At 38.4% G+C, this 25,009-nt stretch overlaps 2 protein-coding genes across 10 annotated transcripts in view; both read right to left on the bottom strand.

Moving 5' to 3' along the window:
- Window positions 1-2,473, bottom strand: part of adamts14 (ADAM metallopeptidase with thrombospondin type 1 motif, 14) — a 49,891-nt gene extending 47,418 nt beyond the window's left edge. For both annotated transcript variants that reach the window (XM_028029760.1, XM_028029761.1), the window contains exons 1-2: window positions 1,829-2,473; window positions 1,162-1,577 (exon numbers count right to left, since the gene is read on the bottom strand). In XM_028029760.1, the coding sequence (XP_027885561.1) occupies window positions 1,162-1,577; window positions 1,829-1,907 (495 nt within the window). In that variant the 5' untranslated portion in view covers window positions 1,908-2,473. The remainder of the gene's footprint in view (window positions 1-1,161; window positions 1,578-1,828) is intronic.
- Window positions 2,474-8,828: 6,355 nt separating this feature from the next.
- The window catches only part of pald1a (phosphatase domain containing paladin 1a), a 48,322-nt gene continuing 32,141 nt past the window's right edge, over window positions 8,829-25,009 (bottom strand). For 5 of the 8 annotated variants that reach the window (XM_028029677.1, XM_028029676.1, XM_028029678.1 and 2 more), the window contains exons 19-20: window positions 17,924-18,079; window positions 11,573-11,722 (exon numbers count right to left, since the gene is read on the bottom strand). In XM_028029677.1, the coding sequence (XP_027885478.1) occupies window positions 11,573-11,722; window positions 17,924-18,079 (306 nt within the window). Of the gene's footprint in view, window positions 11,723-17,923; window positions 18,080-20,269; window positions 20,453-25,009 lie in introns of those variants that run through there. The other 3 variants (XM_028029681.1, XM_028029674.1, XM_028029680.1) reach the window with 2 other exon arrangements.

Below are 25,009 nucleotides of genomic sequence, written 5' to 3'. Positions count from 1 at the left end.
GCTTCGGCTAACTCAGTGACTGAATGTCTAAGAATAAAAACATTCAAACACCTGTTCTGCCAACGTACAGTCAAATAAATTCAAAGTGTTAAAGATTAAAAGGACAGCTCAGAGATTCTATATGCAGCTAAGAATAAAAGCATTCATAGCCCTGAAGTTTGTTTTTAAAATGTTAAATAGTAAATGGCTTGTATTTGTATAGCACTTTATGAAGTGCTATACAAGTACAAGACGTTTCACATTACATTCACCCATTTACACACAACCACATGCGTTCTGACTGATAATGACATGAGGATACCTCAAAGATCATAACCAAAGCTATTTGCAAAAATAATCTGTTTATTCCTACAGTTTCTTTAAAAAGTATTTATATTCCCCAAAAATCTGTGGAAACTTTTGTGTTATTGGCATTGCATTTGCATGTTTCCACTGCTACTTTCACAATGGACCTGCGGTGATTAGTCTTTGAGGTTGAAAGACATCCTTTCCATCACCATAATCTTTTGCTCCCTTAGTAGATTTATCTATCAGATCCAAGTTAATACTCTGAATTGACTAATCCAAAATGTCAGTATGTCAAATTTAGAGACTACTTTAAACCTAAATCTTTCAGGTGTATGAATAGTTTTGAGCTTAACTTAATATATCAATAAAGTTTTACTTTGACTGCTATACTTTTCAAACTTTTCAAAGATATTCTAATTTATTGAGATGTACCTAAAGCTTGTAGCTGATAACTTTATTGGGGTTTTTTATTTCGAATAAATCCCAATTAGTTGTTTGTGGACCCAAAGCTAATGGCTAGTAAGAGAGGAACCAAGACCACAGCAAACCTCTACCATCCTTAAACAGCTCTAATCTCTGAAACATCACTGCTTGGTTCTTTACACAGACGCAGTGTGCCACTAGTGATCTTTCTCTGTGAACCCTGTTCTGAAAAGAGAACATTAAAAATGATCCAGCTATTGTAACTGTTTGATATAAAAGTGAAGCCGTGAACAAAACACTAATCGAGGTGTTCTATGAAAGCATAAAGCGTATAGAAGTTTAGAAAAACAATGTTCTGCAACATTTAGAGGGATCTTTTCAGTATATATATTTGTTTCAATTATTGAACTAATTTGTTTGTGTTTAGCCCCACTAAAGGTTCACACTTACCAGTCCATCACAGTTGCTGATGGCCACAGAGGCCTCTGGCATGTCGGTCACATCACCGGTGAATACACAGTCCCGGTGGATGCGTTCCTTGGCCTTTTCCTCAAAGTCCTCCTGCCATTCCACGAAAGCTCCAGGTGCCACCAGCCTCCTGTTGGCCTTCAGGCGAAGGTGGAGCTCTTTCCCAAACAAGGTGACATTGAAAAACAAGTGCTGACCCGTACTAGAGGTGACTGAGGGCGTCTGGGGGGCACTGCGGGCCATTCTTCTTCTGCTGCCAGGAGCTGAGGGATTCTCATCAGCAGCCTCACTTTTACTTCCACTTCCAGCAGAAACCACGTGAGAAATGTACCGGCCTTGGGAGTCTGTGCTGAATGGCACCATAAGACCATATTCACTTAACTTTCCAGAGAGTTTTTCTGATGGGACAAATGGTGTCATATAAGAATCACATAAAAATGACATAAAATATGCCATGGAAAAAAATTAATAGAAAGGTCAAATAAGAAGTGCTTATTTAGGAATAGAATGCCAACTGGAGGGGATTCAGTGGAAAATTCAACAATACTTCTTTTCATTTTCAACATAATGTGTCTTTTTTAGTTTTTGGGGTTTTGCATACATTTTTCATTTATAAAAATGCAATAAAAAAGTGAAAATAAAGACTCACCCTCTGATTCCGCAGCCAGAATATGGTCCATACATATTTGACAAAGTGAAAAGCACATCAATAAATATAAACAATCCATAGCGAGGGCTAAAGTGTGAGAGCTGCCACTTTTTTTTCTTTTTTTTTTTTTTTTTTTACTTTTCCTTTCTGTAGTAAACTTTGTGAGTAAAGTTTCTCTCCACCTCCAATGAAAAAAAGCCCAAAACGCAAAAGCAAAAGTGCTCAGAGCTGAGCTCCAGCGAGGCAGCTGGGCATTTCTCAGCGTCCTTCCCGGTCTACACGCCAAACTGAAGCTGCTTCCAGTGTGTTGGCCCTCGCTGAACTGCACACACCGAAACTGCCGCGTCCATTTAGGGAACCGAAGAGGGGGGTGGGGGGTATCTGGGGGTGCTGATGACGACAAACTCTCCGGTATAAGAACCGGGACGGTTGGAAGTTGTTGCCCACTTTTTCCCCTCTCCCCTTTTCTTTCCTCCTCTCTTTCAAAACTTTTTTTTTCAGCAGGACAACACCGAGTTAACACACGCCTACACTGAGAGAGAAAGAGGTGGAGAAAAAAAAATAGGTAGAGTTGAGATTCAGAGACAGAGTGTCCCAGTGGTGGAACATCTGCAGTCCAGTCGTGCACAATTACGCACCGATGGTGCGGCTCCGGAACGCACAACTGCTAAACTGCAACCACTGGGAGCGCATTCTCCCTTGAAGACAGCCACATATTGAGACACGCGTTTCCCCCCTACCTCATAAAGGCAATAGTACGTTATATAATCGTATTAAGTTGGGAGAGAGAAAAAACAGCCTCAGACACAGCTGATGTTCAGTCATGGAATTTGGACTATTTTTCCTTCTGTAACACGCCGAAAAAGCCCGTCCAGACGCCAGATGCAAGGTAATAACTCATAGAGAGCGTGTTTACATTAGTCCACAAACATATGTTAGTGATCACATGGCAATAAATCTGGGAACAGCATTCCTTCACATTACACTGAGACAAAACAGTACAAAGCCATGGACGAACATTTACAATAAACGCAAAAGTTGAAAACTGCAGCTCAGAAAAAAAAAGGTTTGGGAAAAATAAGTTTACTCAGATTTGAATCATTTTTGCCCTTTAACAAAATAAATTATCATTTGAAAACGTAGTATTTGTCTTTGTGTTAAGTCATCTGAAAGGGAGAAAATGTGTCCTTGTAATAAATTGATTGCACAGACTGAAATTGCAGAATGACTGCATTTTTCACATTCCCTTGACTTTTTTCTGAATAAAACAGACTTTCTTACTTTTTAATATGCTGCAATATAAAATTACATTTTATAAAACATCACTCAGATGACTGTATTCTAACTGAAAAGGGAAATATTTCATTTTATTTGATGAAAAAAAATATAAAATATATGTGGTCTTTTTATATGGTGTATGTAAACATCGATTGCAATGGAAATTTTGTTGAATTCTGTTCAATGACAATAAATGCTATCTATCTATCTATCTATTTTAAATCATCAAATTTGACAGTGAGTTTTGTGAAAATACAGTAGAGCAATACATTTTTTCCCTAATGTTCTTTTCTTTTTATTTTTTGGTCTATTAATTGAAAAGATAACCATGGTAAAAAGGATATGTGTTCTTTATTGTTCAGTTTGACTTTTTCTATTGTTCAAAACAAGAAAAAGAGTTATGAATTTAAAATGATCTATAGGCTACAGGGAAGCTATCTGATTTCACATACTGATTATGTTACCAGCTTCAGCAAAACAAATCAAATCATAATAGTTTTGTAATCTGAGCTAATCCTGCACATGTCACTCAGAGCATATGTTCTATTTTCCCAACAGCAGATCCAATGAGGAAAATGAGAACCTGGTAATATTTGGCAGTACTGTGAAGACCACCAAGATAATTTTTTTTTAATTTGCTCTGCTGGAGTCCAGACTGATTCAGACATGAATGCACTGAGCCTGAATCAACAACTCTGGAATCTTTCTCAAAGGAAGACAGAAGGCAGGGGTTGGGGCTGCAATGAGTCTTGACTTTTAGGTTATTTTTTGAGAAATTAGGGTGTCTAGACTGGACACCAAGCTCCCCATCCCCCTTCTTTCTGTTCCTCGAGTGTGTCTGGGCTTCAGAGAAGAGCCTGTTGCCTGTAATGCTCCCACTGTGTGGTTAATTGGCTCAAAGCTTCCAGGATGGTCAACGTTTGGCAGGTGTTGGGAGGGGGGATATTCCGCAGTCATCCCTTCAGGGCAACTGAGAGAGGATTGGATGGTGATCCAGAGCTGTGCATTAATAAGCAGTGGAAACTAACCACAGTGTTAAGAGATGGAAACCATTAACTGCCTCGTGAGATGCTTTATGCTGTTTTTCCATCCATAATGTTTAGAAGTTTTTTCTTTCTTCATGTGTGTCTAAAAGCCAGGAACACATTCCACAATATAGCATAGTATTCAGTTAGAAGCCCTGTTTTTTCCCCTTCAGAAATGAATAGCTCCACTCACAGTCTGTGGTTACATCCACACACAAGTACAATTTTCTACAACAGAACACTCTGTCCTTTATAACATAAGAGTGAAACATTGGTGCACTTTTGACTTGAACTGAACCTATATGGCAAGTTTTCCTACAGAAAAATCTACTGAGATATTCAGAAATTCCTTTAGAATTGTGAATCAGCAAATAAGAAATAAAACAAAAATGTTCTGTCTGGTTGGTTTCTCCTCCAAAACCCTGAATAACTGATCCATAGCTGCAAAGACTTAAACTTTTTCCAAGTGTTTTCAGCCACAGGGAGAAGTTGCAATGCAGAGGGAATCTATGCAAACTGGAGGCCTTAGCATGTGCTGTAATTCTGTCTAGCCATGCCAGCGAGCTGTGAAAATATGTTATTTTTCTTCTCCGAGATGCAGAAGATGCAAAGCAGCTGCCGCTCTGCCCAGCAGTTTGAGAGGTCTGTCTGCAGAGAGGGAGTGGAGGGATCTGAACCTCAACAGTTGTTACACTGAATAAAGTACGAATTGCCTTGCAGTGCTTTGTGCTGCAGAAGCATTTCAGTGTGTATCTATTCCAAACAGAGGAATGGACTATAATGGATACAGCTTTATGAGTGTATTTATTTTTTTAACTCCTACAAAACAACTGTAGAAAATACAGCATTTATCAATACAACAACAAAAAAAATTAATTAAAAAAAAGCTGCATTTTCTCTCAATGCAAATCTCATCGACAGAATGTTGCTTTTCTGAAAATTTTGACCTATTTAGGGTCGCTTTTGGGTTTCCAAAACTAAAATGGAACTTTGACTAAAGACCATTGTTACATTTGGAGGGATGTCTGGTGTAAGTAAAACCATCCCAGCTGTGAAGTATGGGGGTAGCAGCACCATTTTGTGGGGGTGTTTACTGCGGGAGGATCTTAACAAAGCAGAGGGCATCAATAGAGAGAAAACAGAGTAGGAAATATTGAAGCAACAACTAGAGACATCAGCCAGGTAGTTAAAGCTCTGGAGCAAATGGGTTTTCCAATGCAACCACTCTAAGTCAAAGTGGTGAAAAGTGGCAACACATTCAATGTTTTGGTGTGGACACTACAAAGCCTTGAGCTCACTTCTAAAGAGAATTTGTGGGCAAATATGAAAAGACGTGTTTGAGCAAAATCACGCCCAGTTCCACCAGTTCTGGGCCAGAACTCCAACAAACTATTGGGAGAAGCTTGAGGAAGGTTTAACCCAAATCAGTTGAAAGGCAATGCTACCAAACACTAAATTCTGATTTTGAAGACATCAAGAATTCTTTCTTTAGCAAATAAAAATAAATAAGTTTGGCACTTCTAACTGATGTAAAGCAAGAAAAGCACAAAAAAGGTGCTTCTTTTTATTTGTTGTTTTTAAACTTCTGCTTTTAATTCTCCTTTTCATTAAGTCGACATTTCTGCATTTTAAAAAAAATGCATTATTGGTTTGATGTAATATTCTAATCTTAAATGCCTTGTTTTCATTAGCTAAGCTGCATAAATAGAAATAAGGCTTGAAAGCATTGGTTTCTGTGTAATTACTCGCTACGTGTTTCTCTAAGTGGTTGAGTTACTGAAATAAATCCAAACAGCTTTAACCACCCTTTGTGTGCAAATACTCATAGCTATGTAATCAATGTGTCCTTGTAAAACACATTATATGTCTGCAGTGTAGTCCAGCTTACAAGATAACACACTACCTTGATTTAGTTCCTATGGCAAAATCAGGATGTCTGCCAAAAGACTGAATGAGACAGGAAATGAGTTTTTGAAAGTTATTTGTCAATTTCTTCATTTTACTATGGAGACTTTTCATTACCCTGCTCAGTGAGGTGTGTAATGCATTGCCTATCAGGGACTGTGCATTATTGCCCATGGTAAAAAAAAAAAAGGCTTGGACGTACAAAATTAAACGCTTCCCTTCATGCTCTTATTACTGATCAAATCCCTTTGAGAGCTCGGTGCACACTGGAGTCTCCAAGATGTTGGTCATTCTGCCTTCATACACACAAGAACAATCAAAGCGAATGGCGATGCACTCGTGCACCCTCACGCCAGCGCCATGCCTCCTGTCCAGACCAGCTCTCTCATCTGCAGCGGGAAGCTTTCCACATGAAGTTCATTACATCCCCTCTTTGCTGCTCGGCTCTTCAATGGCGCTCTTTGTCCGTCGTAATCTTTGGATCCTTCAGAACCACTAGCTTGAATTTCACTTTGGGGAGTATCTCAATGAGTTTGGAAGGGATTTCAAAGGCGAGGGGGCCGCTATATCATCCAAGCATGGTCCTCGTGTCCTGGGCTTATCTTGACCCGGAGTCAAGTTGGCCGCATGCTGCAACTAAATAGGCCCTCTCCATATCCGTATCGGTTGTTTCAACCGATTTGTCTCCGCTGGTAAGGAAAAAACAGCAACAGACATTGCTCTTTGAAAAAGGGTTGCAGTGTATTTTATCCATACAGTGGCTGGCATCAGGTTTTATACGCCTGTAATGTTTTCACATTTTGTCACATCACCACCATAAACGTCAAGCTATTTTATCGATATTTTATGTGATAGATCAACGCAATGTAGTGCCTGACTGTGAAGTGAAAAAAAATCATTCCATTTTTATACATCCTTCGCAAGTAAAATTCGGAAACGTGTGGCCTGCATTTGCGTTTACTGCAAAAGCATGTCGCAGGTGGCTTCCACTGCATTTACAGCTACAAGTCTTTTGCGGTATGTCTGCACTCAGTTTTCACATCTAGGGACTGAAGTATTTGCGAATCCTTCTAAAAAAGTACCTCCAGCTCAGTCGTAAAAGCAACTTCAAAGTTTTGCTTCAGATTTAAAGAATTTAGGCCATAACACAGGAATGTACTGTGATGCAAACCTGTAACTCTGCGCGTGTGTTTACGGTTGCTGTGTCTGGATTCTGGACCATCATCCCCAGTCCGTCTTCCTAACTCTGACCATTTTCCCTGTAGCCGCTGGAGAAAAATGTCCCCACAGCCTGATGTTGTCACTTCCATGCTTCACCATTATTTTCAGATTTTGCCGTTTCCCCTTTTGGCAAAACTGAAACTGGGCTTTGTATGGCCTTCTTCTTGCCATGTTTCCACATATTTGACAGTTGTTGAAATGTCAGGCTATCCCACCTGTACATTGGATTTTTGAAGCTCTATCAAATTTACTATGGAGCTCCTGGCTGGTTTTCTGATTAATGTTCTCCTTGCCTGGCTTTCCGGGTTAGGTGGATGGATCATGTCTTGGAAGGTTTCCTGTTGTTCCATGCAATTATGTGATACTTTGTGTTGTTTTGCAACACTGCGGTGTATTTATCTCAACTTAATTCAAAGTTAAGGTAATTTCAAGAGGAAAGAAATGTGGCAACCTGTATGGTAGGTTTTACTTTTGAGGCAACTGGGTTTACACCGAGAACACTCCAGAGCAGATAGGCAGCGGTGTGACAGAAATCCTAACAACTTCCGTATTCCAGAAGATAAGCCTGCTATGCTCTTACAAGAAGGGAAGTGATCTGAGATATTAGTCTTTCAAAGTAGGCCAGCAAAGCCAAGTGAGCTTCACTGATGTGCCAGCCGCGGGTGGCTTTTAATCCTCACACAACCCTCGGTTCTGGAAAGTGACCCTAGTTTTCTTCTTTTTTCTTTTTAATTAAGACCCTACCTGTCCACATCAAAAGGCTTTTCAGATTAGTCTTTGATCTGACTAAGCTCTTTATTACTGTGTATGAAAAATGTTAAGATCTCAGTCCAACAAAGAATCATCTGTTTTTAGTTTTTTTTTTTTTTGTAAATGTATGCCGTTCAATCCTCATAACCTGCTCTGCTCTGCGAGGTTGGCACCGGCGCAAGCCAAGGAAGTTGCGCGGATATACGAGAGGTTTTCTTTCGTATGGGGTGCAAAAGGATGATGCCGAGATAAGGAGGAAAAGGGAAAGGAAGCTGAGGAGGGAAGAGGCAAAATTCTTTTGGGTTAAATGGTATCTGGACACTTAAAACTGCAGCACACCGAATCTTTAACGCAGATCAGCATTTTATATTCCACCCTGATAAAATACCATCCTAATAATGTACCAAAAATCAGGCTTGCAGTTTAAGTTGCATTTTTATTTTAGTTTCCAAATAAAAAATGAACATACAATAAAAAATAGGGGAAACATAATCTCTACAATAAAACATTAAATACTATAAATGTGATAGACAAAAGTCATTAGGATGTTATCAAAGCTTACACTTAAACATGCTTGTGTTGCAAAGTTACACAAAAATGTTTAACCTTCTGCAACTAATTAAGTCACATGAATTTCCATCTAATCCTCACAAAGTGATGCTGCTTATTTGAAACATCAACGGAGAAACATAAAGCTTCTTTATGATGGATATTTAATGATTTTATTTGCTTATTTTTCTGGTTTCAAGGTAGGACTCTTGGTTAAAGCATGCTAAGTTACAACTTTGAAGAAAATCAAAATACCAAATTATATTTTTTTAAAAAGTGCTAAGACACTGGAGATATACGTTTGAACAGTAGCTAACAAGATGCACAGAGAAATCAGCTGATGACCAAAATTTTCTGATTTGGACTGCTACTGCCACTGCTACTGAAGGAAGACAACTCAAACTTAACTCAAGACCTCTTGAACCATCTGCGGTTCATTCAAGCTGTGAGAAAGCATGAGAGCGCAAAACGAAAAGCAGATAACATGAACACTGAATGGAGTCCAGGAAATTTGCTTTGTTTTGTCCTTTTGAGTTTCAAGTATTTGGCAAATTTGGAAATCTGTCGAGGTTAGGATCTGCATCGAGGCAGCTGTTATTGTAATGACAGCTCTTGGTCTAAAGGAGGCAATTGTTAGCATAATAAAATCTTGTATAATGCTAAAATATGTAAACATTGTCTTTGTTTTAAAAAAGTAAAACATTTTTTATAGCAACTGTAACAAATGTATAGAGAAAGGATATGATCATATCAAATCATTTTGATGAGAGCAGAAGTTAGCAGTTGGGTTGATTTTAAGGATTATCCAGTCCTCACACAGTTAAATCAAGTGGTGGGTTTGCATTCTCAATATAAAGTTGAATTTATTCTCATTGCTGGTTGGATTCTGCTGATTCCACCTGGTGTCTATGGACAAGACCTTAAAACATAGTCATGAAGGGCAGAGAGTCTGGTTTAGGAACCTCAGATGACACGTTTAGGTTTTGCAGATCATGTGGGTTTCTTGGCATCTTCAGGCTATGATCTCAAGTATGCACTTGGAGAAGTTTGTAACAAAGTATGAGCCGGGCGGGATAGGAATAAGCTCTTTAAAGTCCAAGCAATAGTTTAAAAATGCAAGAAAGGGGCTTGTTTCTTCCAGGACAGGCAACAGTCTTGCCTCAATTTTTTCTGTATTTTCAGTCTCTTTCAGTAATGTAACATTTGTATGTACACCCCTTAGGGTCAAAATGTGAAGCTATTGGTTCTCTGCTTAGTCTGTTTCAACCCTGACATATGTGTCATGGAACTTGGATCACAACCAAAACAAAGAGATTCAGTATACAAGTGACTAAAATGAGCTTTTTGATCACATCCAGCCTTGGAGATAAGGCTACTTCTCTACTATGAAAGAAATCACATTTGGACTCCAGGGCAGATCCTGAACCTCCTGAAGGAGTTAATATGTCCCTTCTGGCCTACAAACAAACTGGGATTCCCCAGACTACCGTCACAGAAGGGGGGGATGTCTGAGTTTTCCTCCTGGATGGACAGATGGATGATTTATCTAATAGCCTCATGACATCACCCCAAGTTTATTTAAACAATCCAAGAGTGCCCTTGGCAGGAAGACTAGAAAACTACTCTGAATTCTGATCTGTCACTTCCTAGATTATATTTGGCATCTGAATGTCAGATCCATTCAGATCAATGCATCTCTAGTCTTCAGTGAAACATTGGTGCAATTGTTGGCCTGACAAAGAGAAACATGACTTACGTTTTCTAACCTTGTTACTAAAAAGAACTACCCCAAATATTTCCAGAGCAGGTTATTTCCAGCCATAAATATAATAATTTGAGGTATAGTCCTGCAGACAGAGTGATGATATGAAGATGAGGCAACCTGATGAAAAGAGGATCTGCACATCTCCTGCTCACTTTTAAGCCGAGTCATTTCTACTTTAAACAAGCAGCTTGATACCACAAACGCAGCTCCAAACATGGTGTTGATTTGTCTCCAGTCGCGTGAATGACACATATTATGAATTATTTGGTTTTCAAAGGCATCTAAGTACTCATATTCAAATATTTAGGTCTATTTCCAAAAGCTAACAGTCGCATGTTGCAGGCACAATCCACGAAGCTGAGGCCGAACAACTCAAGGCTTCTGAAAACTGAAGGCATTTAAAACAGGGTCCTTGAAAAGACGAGAGTCCAATTGGTTTAAGGAACCAAATTACATGAAAAACTTACTTATTCTGCTGTGAACCATGCAAAGCTGTTATATTTACAGAGCTATAAAAAAGAAGGCCTAAGGGAATGTCTCAAGAAAATTTAATTGAAAGACTGCTGTAAAAACTTCAACAACATCTCTCTAACGTTTGAAAGACATAAACACCTTCAAAGTCAATCTAACATAGAAATTATTGACATGTCACTACCTGCATCAGGGCACTTATAATCTAATGGCGAAAAAAACGGGGACAACGAAGGGACACAGTGTGGCAATTATCATAAAGGTGAAAAAATAATAATGTGAAACTGTTAAAAAACATCTACTCTTAGATAAGCTCATGGACGCACTAAAACTTAAATAACTGCCATCATATGTACACCATGAATTAAAACAAAAAAAACCTTGAAAAGGACAACGCTTGAAAAAAAAAAAATCAGGGCACACAACAGCAAACAGTTGTGACATGCAGCCATAATTGTTAGCTCACACAGTGGAATTTGTTTCTCTCCTTCAAAACATGTTTTTTTTCCCCCCCAAAGGAGATGCAAAAAAGGACTAAAACAATCTGCGATAAGAAAAAAAAAAGTAATATTGGTTAACTATTGATTTAAAGAAGGCACCTAAAGGAGAAGATCATAAAATAAAAGTAAAGGCTAACGGGAGCTGTTAGGATGATCAACAATAAAACAACCGAAATAAGACCTGATGTCGTTCAAGACACAGGGGTTAATTGTAAAGGCATAACAAGGTTACTGTAAGTGTCTCTCATTGTGAAGGCGGTGAATTCAGAGGAATCATCCTTCAGATGAATTCCCCTCGGATAGGAAGTGACTGAATGTTCTGCTGCTGCCAGCGGTAGCGCAGCCTGGCCAGCGGCGTCTCCCTTGGGTCTTCGAACTCTGAGAAACCCAGCTGGTTGAGGATGTCATAAACTCCAGCTCTGGCAGCCACCTACCACAAAAAAACAAAACAAAAATTAATGACAAAAAAGGGGAGAGGAAGGAAGTCAGGAAATATTTCCCTTTTTTCCCTCTTTTAAAAATGAAACGAAAATACTATTGCAGAACGAAAGCGTTTTATCCGCTGGTGTCTTACAAGTGTAGCTGCTACACTGAAACAATAGGCGACTGTTGTCAGAAGCGACAGGATGAGGCAAGAAAAAAATTCTGATTCTGTGTATGAGACCCATAAGCAGCAGGAGAAAAGAGGTCAGAAATCTGTCTGCATTTCTGTTGTTGCTCCTGAGGTGTTCAATGAGAGACAAAGACACAAAGGCGGCAGTTTTTAGCCTAGCAATTGATCAACAGTTACAAAGAGGTAGTACGACAAAATCTTCCATGTCTAGCAAAACTGAAGCCGTATAAAATTCTGTTTGCAGTTTGCTACAAGCCATCTGAGTGGCACAGAAAACACACAGAAGACGATGCTCTGCATAAATTAGAAGTTTTAGCTTTCTGGCATACCTGCAAAGAATTTACAGGAATGCCAGTAGAAAAAATAACACTGAGAATTACCCTGAGAACGCCAACCCAATGGTGAGACACGGTGGTGGCAGCATTATGCCGGGACTTTAAGCAGTTTGTTCATAGTCCAGACTGCGTTCTAATTAACATATTGTAGCAAGACTGGAAATTATGTTCAGAAATGCAGATGAGGATACTTCTTACAATTTTGTTATTTAACCTGATAAATGTAGATTAAATTTACTGTAAGATGTGAGTTTTTATCATTGCAATGAGGAGAGTGCACTGTAGAGAGTTCACTGTTCATGTTAGTCCACTAGTCACCCTGAGTCATGGTTTGCTGTGGATGTCAAACACATTGCGATTAATGGGAAGCACCAACCAGAAACATCTGGCAACATAAAGCCCAACAATCCCAAATCTGTCCAAGACCCAACAGTTCCAGACTTCCCTGGAAGCATCTTTAAAGGTTGAACGGTTCATTAGAAGAGATTCAGCTTGCCAAGTTTACCCTGCAGCAGAAGATTCAACATTCAATAACCAAAATAGGAAAACAACAGGCAGGGGCAAGTAAGATATTCTTACAAGTTTTACTTTGCATATTTTATTGTTTCAGTATGGAGTCAGAATTGAATGAAGACATTCTGGAGGTAAAGTGGCTGAAACTCTGCCTGCCTGTCGAATTTTGGACAGGCAGGCAAAATACAGTACTGTGCCTTGTCTTTATATTTTGTTGCAAAGGAGGTTGAGTTAGCTGCAATCCTTTTGTTGCTCTCTTGAAAGAAAAGTATAAATAAAGGGTTTCACACAATGTTCTTTTTTTTTTTATCTTTAAAGCAACTGTTTATAAGTCATCCATTCAGCAGCATTCCTTGTCGTGACATCTATGCTTCCATGTGATGTTCTCCTGGAAAGCTGACGTGTCTGTTTAACAAGCTTTTTGATGACTTGGTGCAGCTGAACTATTAGTCAGTTGATGTGATTCCTTTGAGACGCCACGGTTTAGCTGTTCACCAGGGCAACCTGACTCATCCCCACCACATTCAGGCTGTCTAAATAATGGATGTGTGAAAAATCAGAAGACGGGGAGGGTAATTTGTGAGGAAGATGCCAGAAAAAAGGAGGATGTTGGAGGGGCTCCAGTGAGCTGTGATTACATTCAATCTCTTGAGAATCAGTGCAGAGTGTGTTGACATCCTCTGAAGGATTGTCAAGAAGAATACCCAGTTTGGAAAAATATGTTTTGTACATCCTTGGTGCCAGATAATCAGGCAGGAAAGGTTTACTCCCTCTTGGAAAATAACTACTCTTGTCAGTTTAACCTGAGATTTTATTGCAAAAATAATTGTGATGCCAAGAGAGCAAATAAGGGCAGAATAAAACAATGACTTCCAAAACACAATAAAAAGCAATGACTTAGTAATCCAATAGTGTCTTCCAAAAGGATTCAGCCTATCCATATTTTGACACTTTGCATCCTGCTGGCATCATTGTACTTCAATGGAATTCACTAATGGTTAAGGACATAGACAGTGCTCTGCTCAAATGAGAGAAAAATGAAACATGCAAAAAGTTGGGTGTGGCAGAAACCAAACACTGGACATCAACCTTACAAAGTAATATATGGTATTGTAAGCATCAGGCTTTGGGGTGTTTGGAGAAAGTTAATGGTAAAATTGAAGGAGCCAAATGTAGATGATGATACCCAGAAACTATGGCTGCATCCCACTGAGTTACTTTTTACAGAAATGATTTGGGATGTTGTTTTTTGATTGTTTTTATTTTGCCTGAGTTCTGTTTATTTTTAACCTGTAAATACAACGGACATTTTGAAAGTTCACATGGAAGCTCTTGGTGATATTTTGGTTTATAAAAAACCAAGGCTTGCGTGCATGTAGCCTTAAAAATGAAGCATATTGTGCCTGCTCAGTGTAACATAACAAAAAATAGAAACTATCTGATCTGTGGTGGTAAATTATCTCACCCTCTATTGATTTATATTTGTAAAATGGTTTTGAAATCATCGGCTTGTAGTAATGATCTTGTTGCATTGACGGTAAGCAAAGCAGTTGGATTGAGGTCTTTCGTGCTGCAATGCAACAATCACTAACGCCAATACTCATGACGCCAGAGCTGTGGTGGTGGATTGATGGGAGGGGAGGCAGGGAGGCACCAGTCTTTCCCACACTCGGCGATCTCAAAGGCGGCACATACCAGGTCTGCGCAAAGGGACAGTGAAGCCTCTGTGGCACACATCAAAACAGCTGGAGTGACTGATAGGGCACCCTCATGCAGGCATCTAAGGTATGCACTGTACACAGGTCCCTCTATTGTGCTAAAGCCAACATTCTGGATTAGCAAATAGGTAATATCTATAACTTTCAAGAAATGTTTCCTCTGATTCTACTTTAAGGTCTGATGATGTACGGGCACTTTTAGCTATTCCATGTCATTTCAAAAAGCAAGGGTAAATATCAAACTATTTATCCCCAACATATTAGGGGGATATGCATATGTACGTTCAATCTTTCAAGACTGATGTACATCTTGTTGCTGTTGCTGTTAAAAACACAAAAATAAAATTTAAAAAAGCTACATTCAATGGTTTCAGTGCATTTTTATATCTAATGTGACTGAATGTAATGTTTGTGTTTCCGCTATTAGATTCCTACCTCTCTCTCTGACATGTTCTGAGCAAAACAAAAATACCCAAGTACACCACTAACCTAGTATCACCTGCCATGATTGGAAACCCTGCACTCCTGCTTTTAGTGGGCACAAAAATCAAATTAGATCCCACATCTACAGCACAGCCAATGTAGAGCGAAGGACAGACTGTGCCAGTTCAGACCTGAGAGGTTGTGTAACCACGGCTTCAAAAAACATGACCAGCGGTGGAGACGACCCGCGACCGCTGCCCTCAGCGTTGGCCATTTGTCATTACAGATCCAGCCACGGTCACTGATGATAGGCTAGTGATTGCGCCGCAGGGTTGGCTGGGTCAGAATAATTGGGTGGCTGCCAGAGTGCTGCAACTGGGCCACTAAAGGCATCAGAATACAGATGTTGTTTGTCAGGATAGTGTTCGTTATACTAATGACAGTCAAATCAAAGCTGCTTGTCAGTCCAAATGTCTGCAGACATAAACAAATATTTACAGTTTAAAAATGAGATTTCATTTAATAACTGTGCTTTACATGTAGATAGATGCCTTATTCAGTGAGAGTGTAAGTACAATCAAAAATCTATTTTGTATCATACAGTTTCAGCAAAGAACTAAAGTTATCATAATTGCTTGATTGTGCCATACAATGGCACTATGTGCCTGGAAAACAGTGCCCCTTTGACAATTCTTACATTTTTTTAAATACTATTTATTAAAATAATCTATCTCACCAATCTTCTGACTTGGTCAAATTTGGCTGCTATACTTGTTTCTTTTTTATTTGGACATAGGACTGCTCCACTATCCACACTTACACTTCTGTCCAGACGAAGTTGCTCAACCAATCAGAAACTGACGAACAGAACCATGGGAACTGCATCATGTTATATTTAGAGTAAAGTGGAGCTTAAAGTTAGCAAATTACCAAGGGTTGTTCCTCTCTGATGCAGCAGAGTTTCAGAGGGAAAGTTTTACTCACGACATTTCATCAAATCAAAACTGTCAGTTATGTGGTATTTTGCACATTCAAATGAGCTCTTTTGCAATTGTAGCTTCAATAGAAAAGATTGAAGCTAAAGACTTTGATCACCTCAGACTGAAACCCAAGGAAGCTATTTAAAAACCTTTTATGACTTGAATAGTGGTCTGAGCTTGCTGTTCAGAAGAGCTGTTGCATTAAATTCGTCAAACTTGTTTGGCTCAGGTGAACTTTAAATCAGATTAAGCACATTAATGCCTGGAAAATCCTTTTTACAGCCAACACAAGTATAAAGTGCAGGCAGTAAAAGTAGAAACGAGTTACTTTGGAGACAAGCTGAAATAGGAAAGGTTTTCTTGATTTGCATTGAAGTTAAAATTCAGGGTTAATCTACGTACTTATAAAACGAAACAAAACATTATTGCAATAAATACTTAATGGTGTTTAATTTTGTCATTTAGATCAGCATGAAACAACTCAAAAGGAAAGATGACTTAAGTGTAATCTCTGCATCCTTTCCTGTTAATACATGCACAATGAATGTTTAAGTAGCTCAGAGTACAGGGTCGAAAACAGGTGAAGTCAGAAGTCACCACAGTAAGTTCTGCAAGTTAATATTTTCCCCATTATTAAAAAAGAGACAGATTGTACATCTGTCATGATAATTATGCTGCAGTGTCCGGCCATCATAAGAATTAGACTTAAATAATGCAACAGCTCTTCTGAACAGCAAGCTCAGACCACTATTCAAGTCATAAGAGGTTTTTAAATAGCTTCCTTGGGTTTCAGTCTGAGGTGATCAAAGTCTTTATCTTGTTCTAAAAATGCTTCTTCCTTACAAAATAGTTATTCTGAAACTGATGTCAGACTACTAAAATTGCAAACTCGTTTCAGATGGTCTTTCACCTCCTGATCACAGGTTTTGTAAAGATGTCCTGCAGACTGATAGTAGGTTCATTGGACAGATATCGCGCTAACAAAATCAAAGGCCCATTGACAGAAAACGTTTAACAACTGTGTGAGGAAATTATTTTATACTGCACTATTACAATGTTTTATTCCCAGTCAACAGCTGCGAATAATGAATGTTTGTTGTTTTAACCTCTTGTTAAAGCAGCTGTGCAGATACTCACACACAACTAAGAGTAGTATATTACTCGTGTCTTTATTCACATGAAAGTAGAAACAGCTGCAAAAATGAAAGGCTTTCTGATTCATGTTCTGAGGATGATTTTTTAAATTATTATAGTAACTGGCTTCCCCAGCAGAATATTCCTCTTCGCTGCACAAAACCCTGCATTCTTTTCATGGCATAACTGGGCAATTACAGCCACCCTGATGCACCACATATATTTGCTATTCATAACAGGAAGAAAATGCCATGAATGACTGTGACTATTTCTGTGGAAGTTGTTTTCACAGCAGTCATTCCATTCTATTTTGGATTCCTGTTTTTTAATCCATCTTTTAAAAAGAAAAGGAAAAAGAAAAAACATAGGAAGACTTCTGCTGGGCGATTTTTTAAAATTCCAGGGCTTCAGGGGCATGTTTCTACAGCCATTCTCACCAGGAATAATAACAAAAGTGTTTCAGAAAAAGAAAAACAGGCGTGCTGTGGTGGCGTAGGGGATAGCGCGACCCACGTTTGGAGGCCTTGAATCCTCGACGCAGCCGTCACGGGTTCGATTCCAGGACCCGACGACATTTGCTGCATGTCTTCCCCTCTCTCTTTCCCCCATTCTTGTCAGCCTACTTTCATATAAGGGACACTAGAGCCCACAAAAGACCCCCTGAAGGGGTAAGAAAAACTTTGACCCCAAGGAAGATTTTAATTGTGTTGAACGTAATTTTGGCTGCTTGTAAAATCATTCTCTCTTCATTCCAAGCATAAAACATCTACTGATGTTGATGGTGACTACTGCAATATTTTAGCAAAAATCTTGGATAAAATAAAAGGCAGCCATTGTGCTCTCCTATTATACACGAGGATAATGTATGTCTTTTTATTCACACAAATGAAAGTTCACTGTAAGAGGCTGATTTACCTGTTCCATCCAGACGGAGAAGGAGCGATGCCAGGAGTTCTTCTTCTCCAGATGCAGGTATGTATTAAAGAGGATGAGGTAAATGTAACGCTCCAGAAACTGCAGGCTCATGAGCAGCTGCTGCTTACACTCCTTTTCTGTCTTCTCAGGTTTGATCTAAAAAAAAATAAAATAATAAAAAAAACAGACAGTGAAGCACTGTTTATATACAAGTGTTACATATAAGTGGTTGTACATACTTCTGTCACAGCCTCAAGGTGTACAATTTGTTTGAAACTTTTTAGGCATTTAGGCTGGCTTCTAGAGGTCACCATCTTGAAAGTCTCTTTCTAAGAGTTTATTGTGAGCACAATCTAGTGAAATTAAAGCTAAGAGCTCCTGTGAAGGACCTGTGTCGAGCAAAACATACTTGACTTACAAAATGTTTTGGAAATACCTACTTGAGATAAAACAAGAGGGTGACCTACACTGGTTTTATTTAAGTAAACAACTCGTCTTTTGCTAGTTTTATGATAATATAGACACTTTCATCCTTTAATACCAATCATGTTTTCTTGTTAAAAGTATTTTAACAAGAATATCAAACAAGGCCATTTTCCTTTCATTAGCTTTGCAGGTTTCAATAAATTTTTTTCCACACTGTGTCAAGTAGCCACATCTATTTTGTCTATTTTGGAATAAAAGTGAACAAGACTCTCAAATGAACATTATAGACCAACGGGAAGCCATGACTAGAAAAAACAAAACATGAAAAACTCAGAATTTGTGTCTAGGTCAAACATTTGGAAGCAGGATGAAATTTGTAGTAAAAAGAGTAAATAGATTGCAGTCACAGTTTCACTGATGTGCTTTGCCAACAAAGCAAACATCTAGCTGAAAATATAAGCTGTCTAGTAAAACAGACAGAAAACAGACAGGGTAACCAGCAGAACAAACCACTGTTCATAATACTTCGGTGTTTTAAAATAAACATAGATACAAGGACACTCTTGGCATAAATGCTAATCAAAATTTTCACTTCATAACCCTACGATCAGCAGCACAACAGTGCAATTATCCAAAGTACATGATCCTCCAATAATTCCCTTGATTGTTATTTAAAAGACAGGATAATAACACTTTTATGTGAATAGGCCAGAGCCTAGACAGGTGAGAGAAAAATCCTTCAAACTCAAGACTGAATAAGATCTATAAAGTCTGAAAGTATAAAACAAATATATGATCTAAAAATCTGTTTCCTGAAACAAAATGCAACAATGAATATTCTTAAGCCTTTCTGTTCGTAATTCTCTGAGACTTCACTGAACTGCATACACGCCAATTTGAAAAAAAGCAAGGTAAGCAACTGGGCTGCTCGTTGATTACAGGTTGTTAGAAGCTGAAGGCAAGTCTTCATTAGTTTGTTGAGTCAGTGACACGTTCTTTTTTTCCCTCCCCTTTTTTTTCATACTGATTGAAGCCTTGAGAAATCTGAGGCCTAGAGTTAAAGGGTCCATCATCCCTCTTTGTGTTAGAACATAGATATTAAAAGGCCAGACGACTTACTGGCTTTGTTACTCAGTAGGGAAAAAAGGCTGCACAGTGGAGCAGTTGTTAGCAATGCTGCTTGGCAGCAAACAAATCCTGGGTTCGAATCTCAGCCTGGGGAGGGTGATTTGGATAGATTTTGTTCGCTTAATAAATAAAATATAAAAACTATGTTTAGCATTTACTCAGGTTATTTTTGTCTTATCTTAACATTTGTCTAATGATGTGAAACATTTAAATGGGAGAAGCAGTAATTGTGTCATTACATTGCCAAGTGGTGATACTGTTAGTATCGGTTTGGATTAAAAAAATGCAAAGGGACAAAAGTGTACGACGCACTAAGAATGAAACCTATAGAATTTCTCAAGAACTGATAGTTTCACTTAACAAAGTCCATGTTCAGTGAATATCATAGGAAGAAACTCTTTTTGAGAGTATTCAGTTCAGTCCTCTAGAGGTGAATAGAATGAGTGCCACATAGAAATTGGGCTGAGAACCAATTTTAAATGTCCACACAACATCATAATACTATCATTCCAGAGTTAAATGACAGCAGAGGAAGTGGGAGTATGAAGAGTTTCCTTTCCATTCCCAGATTCCAAAGCATGTGTTAGAGTGGAGTAGAAACTTCTCCCAGGCAAACAATGTGTGCACTGTCTAAAGTTCTTGATCTTTTATTAAAGAAAAAGAGGAAAAGAGATGTTGCACACGTAGGTAGTTATTCCACATTTCTCAAAGTTACAACTAAAAAGGAAAGTGAACACTGGTGAACCTGATTACCATGGGCACCTTGCACCCCTACTGTTTTTTTTGACATTTTTAATGTTTAGCCCTTTAAAAAAAAAAAGCAAAGCAGTTAGGCAGTGCATATCTTATTTTTTTACACAAACACCTTAAGAAACAAATTAAAGTGATTAGCTTGAAGAGATTACATAATTCACACCTCCAGATCACCTCCAGCAATCTGTTGAACTCTAAATCTGAAAGCGACCATCTGTCCGCCTACAAGAAGAGAGAGCCACATGTGAGGGTGAGTACTCTCCTGAGCATTTTTAGAAATTCCTTTAGAAAAGTATGTCAGGAAAGATGTTCTACATTTCTGAAGTACTGGGGCAGTCTTACACTAGGTGCAATGTATATAACCTCACTTCCATATGTTACAGTTGAAAACCAAGCAGAGAGGGAGTTAGTTGTTATCACTCCTGTAAAGCTTTATTGGTAAAAAAAAGACAAATGTGCTAAAATACACGAAAGAATAGAAAAGGTCAGCGTCCTCTCATCTCATCTGGCCTTCAAGAACAAAAGGAGCAGCCTCTGAGGTGTGATAATGAACATCCTGAGATTTCCCCAGCCTTAGCCGAGAGAGAAGCCAGACCAATCACGTTCTATTTTAGAGAATTCAGGAATGCTTGCTGGCAAAGCAGACATACAATCAATTACAATGGGAAAGTGGTAAAATGAGAGGGTCAAGTGGAGTTGTTGTGAGAAGTCGGTACATTAACTGTATGATGCAACAAAAAGTGATCTGAATTTGCAAAACGATATAGAAATTTGAACAGAGGGTGTCAAGTATGCAGATAAGAATTACTTTTCTGGAAGCTGATTGAAATAACTTCCTCCAAATACCAGTGAATGCTGAAATAAAACCTTGAGGCTTCTGAAAGAAAACTGGAGAAGAACTTCTTTCAGTATCACTACAACCAAAAACTACAACAATGTTAACAAAAGAATGACTTTACTAGAGGAAGTGTTGGAATGGCCCATGCAGAGCCCAGATCTGAATCTGATTGAAAATATGGTGGTGCACAGGATGTGGGCTTGCAATCTGACATATTTAACACTATCTTAAAAAGTAGGTATAGTATCCATAAACTCCAACCACTTTGTATCTATGAATATGCTGGGGGGGGGGGGGGGGGGGGTTGTTGTTGTTTTTTTTTTTCAAAATCTATGGTTGGCCAGTTCAGAAAAATTGGTTAAAACTTGTAATTTCTTTCAGCAACAAAGCATGACTTTCAAACACACTTTGAACGTCTAGTCCATTTGATCAACCCAAACCACAATTCAACCACATTTAGACATCAACAGACCTCTTTATATTTTTACGTTTAATCCACAATTTTACCATGCTGTTGGATCCAAAAAAAAAACCCTGCTCATAATAGCAATGAACAAAATCTGACAACAGAGTTCAGTGCATAGTGTAAATGAGTTTGACATTTATGCTCTGAGAAAAGAGCCTGAAAGCCCACATTTCCCAGAGTACCCTCTACATAACATCCCAGGGAATGTGATTGTTTCACTTATCTGGGTAAATAAAATCCTGCAATTTATAAACTAAGAAAGCTCTGATTCTGCAAAGTGAACTTCTGCAAAACCTTTCTCTCAGCTTTCTGTAAATACTACAGTAAGATGACAAGTTTAATGGTAAGTTGCACTTATTTCATTTAATTGTGATGCAATTTCCTTTAGCTTTTGTTTTCTCATTTAAAATTATTCTGTTGATATTTCCAACTTGAATGTGTCATTCCTACTTGACTACTAGGCTGAGCGCTAAAATAAGAGGTGCATATTATGGAGTTCTCTGTCTGTTTGACATATGGTGTCAATTACCAGCTGATTTGCTTGCAGAGGTAAAAAGGCCAACCTATATTGGCCCTTCCCACACAGCTTTGCACAAACACCTATTCATCGGATTCAACAAGAACAGCTCCTACTCAAATCCTAAACCAAACTAAAGCTTGCTGAGGGTGGACAGACAGCTATACATTGCTTCTCAAGAAAACGTACAGACATCTCACTATGCTTTTCATGTAATTTCATTAAGTGAATCTAGTGCAAAAACTGTCAATAGTTTATTTAAACTTTGCTTGCTTTATTTAGATTTTTTTTTCATTGACAAGAATACAGAATCCATATAGAAGTGTGAACAATTCTGGAATGTGAGCATTTTCCATGCCTGAATAAGAATATCCAAATAGATATTTTTATTTCAAGTCTTTATTGTAAACTGTACCCATTCATCCATCCCTCTATGTTTGGCATTTAGTTTCAGAACAGAGTCTTAAAGTATAACTACATGGATTTTAGGAAAAGCAACATACTATAGATTAGAACATCTCACTGACAGTTTCAATTTAAAGGATTAAAATATTTTGTAATTCAAAACACAAAATTTGTCATTTTTAATACATCAGTTCATTTAGGTCAGGTTGTAGAAATAATGTATTTGTTTTGCAACACTGTGAACAACGAAGAATAGTGGAAAAAATAGAAATTTTCTGTATTATCTTATCATTTAGTCATTATCTGAGCAGCATCATTTAGTGTTGCAGTGTATTCCCAGCCTTTAATACAAGGAGCACCAAACCTTTGGTAATTTTTTTCCCCATGTTATTTTTTTAATCCAGCAAATATTACTCTCCACAGCAAAAGTCACTGAAAATAATTTTATATTATAGCCTTTCTTTTGCAACATTCAAACTTTTTTTTTTAGTTCTCAGATGTTAAGATCAAGTTAGTTAATATTATATTTGTTTACATATATTTTCTGAGAATAGATTTTTGCACATTAATTAATAATTTTTTATTTTTTTAAAATTTTGACACAAAGCAAGCCACCAAATTTTACCCTCGAGATTTGATGAAAAACTAAGTTATTCATCATCTGGCCTTAATTTCAAAAACTGATCTTTATGGATCAAGATGGTGCCCAAAACTCCTTTTTAAAGGCCCAGAGAAGCCATGAAGCAGCCGGTAAAAGAAAGAGATGAAGATGCCTTTCTGCTAATGGTTTCTGCAGATTCCAAGCCTCTGTCTTTTTCCAGCCACACTGTGCTGATTAAATCATGACGTTAAAGCTGAGGTAGATTTTAGAGGCAAGCCATCTAAATCCAAACATTGTACATAAAGTGCTCAATACAGGCAGTTCATCTAGGTACAATCCTGAAGCCCTCTCACATAAGTTTCATTAATCTGTGCCAGGAAACCAATCCAATATTCCTGTAACATTTAAGTAAACTATTAACAATGGGACAAAAGTCAAGCATTAAAATGACCAAAGGCTTGGCAAATGAGAAAGAAATAACCCAACAAAAGCTTGATACATTTTGGGTTCAAAAGACCAAATGAAAGCAGAAAACAAACGTGAATACATGGCATGTCTGGTGAGCAGAGATTACAAACGCCACAGAAGCAGACGGGGCAAATCAACTTTGCCTACACAGACTGGAATATCTGCCCACATTAACCTCACAAATTATGGTACATTTTGTACAAACGTATGCCTGGCAAAATAACTCTTGGAGACTCCATTTTCTAATCATTCAGTAAACTATCAAGGAACAAATTATTTGGGGAATGCCAACCCTACACAGACAGAAAAATGGCATGAAAGACAACTACAGCCAATTAGATAGTTAATATTTTAGATCTTAATGTGAACCTTGACTCGCCTTTGTGACAAACCTTTATTTTCTGTTTCTTAGCAACTCTATGATTGGGTAAAACAATTTGACCCATTGGTATTTTTTATTAGACTAGGGTAAAGCTGGTTTTCTATTAAGCAATTATTTGTTTTTGTATTTGTCTGTCATTATCAAACAGAGTTCTCTTGTTGCCTATTGGTGTTTTAAGAGTTGCTGTTAGGATCACTGTTGTGCGTAAACACAGTGAATTGTGTACTCTCATGGGTGATATTAACTTCTTAAGAACCTTCAGACATAAGTTGGTTTTTTTTACATCACATCTGGTTCACAAAGAAGAATGATAACATTTCTCCTTGGTGTGCACAACTAGCTAAAAGAGATAGGAAAAAAACACAGAATTATTTATCCTCAACAGTATGTGCATGTGATCATATATACTCTACGCACATATATGTGTCTTACTGAAGATTTTCTGTTAATAACGTAGCTAGGTCTCTCTCCTCATAATGATATTATTTACACATACAGCATAAATATTCTACATTGTTTCTCCAACCCAGTTCTTCTACCAGAATGACTTCAAATGATAAAGTAATTCTAAATACTGAAAGTGTGAAGAGAAAAATTGGATTTGTTAGCATTAGTTTGGAGGCACTGATCCCAAACTAATGGGGATCAGTGCCTCCAAATCCGAGGCCATGGTCTTGAGCCGGAAAAGGGTAGAGTGCCTTCTCCGGGTCAGGGGGGGTGTCCTGCCCCAAGTGGAGGAGTTTAAGTATCTCGGGATCTTGTTCACGAATGGGGGAAGAAGGGAGCGGGAGATCGACAGGCGGATTGGCGCAGCGTCTGCTGTCAAGCGGGCGCTGTACCGGTCCGTCGTGGTGAAGAGAGAGCTGAGCCAAAAAGCGAAGCTCTCGATTTACCGGTCGATCTACGTTCCCACCCTCATCTATGGTCATGAGCTTTGGGTCATGACCGAAAGAACGAGATCGCGGATACAAGCGGCCGAAATGGGTTTTCTCCGTAGGGTGGCTGGGCTCTCCCTTAGAGATAGGGTGAGAAGCTCAGTCATCCGGGAGGGACTCAGAGTAGAGCCGCTGCTCCTTCACATCGAGAGGAGCCAGTTGAGGTG

This window comes from Xiphophorus couchianus, chromosome 10 (genome assembly GCF_001444195.1).
Source record: "Xiphophorus couchianus chromosome 10, X_couchianus-1.0, whole genome shotgun sequence".
NCBI classification, from domain to species: Eukaryota; Metazoa; Chordata; class Actinopteri; order Cyprinodontiformes; family Poeciliidae; genus Xiphophorus; species Xiphophorus couchianus.
The sequence above is the reverse complement of the archived record's forward strand: the minus strand, read 5'-3'. Positions and strand labels throughout refer to the sequence as shown.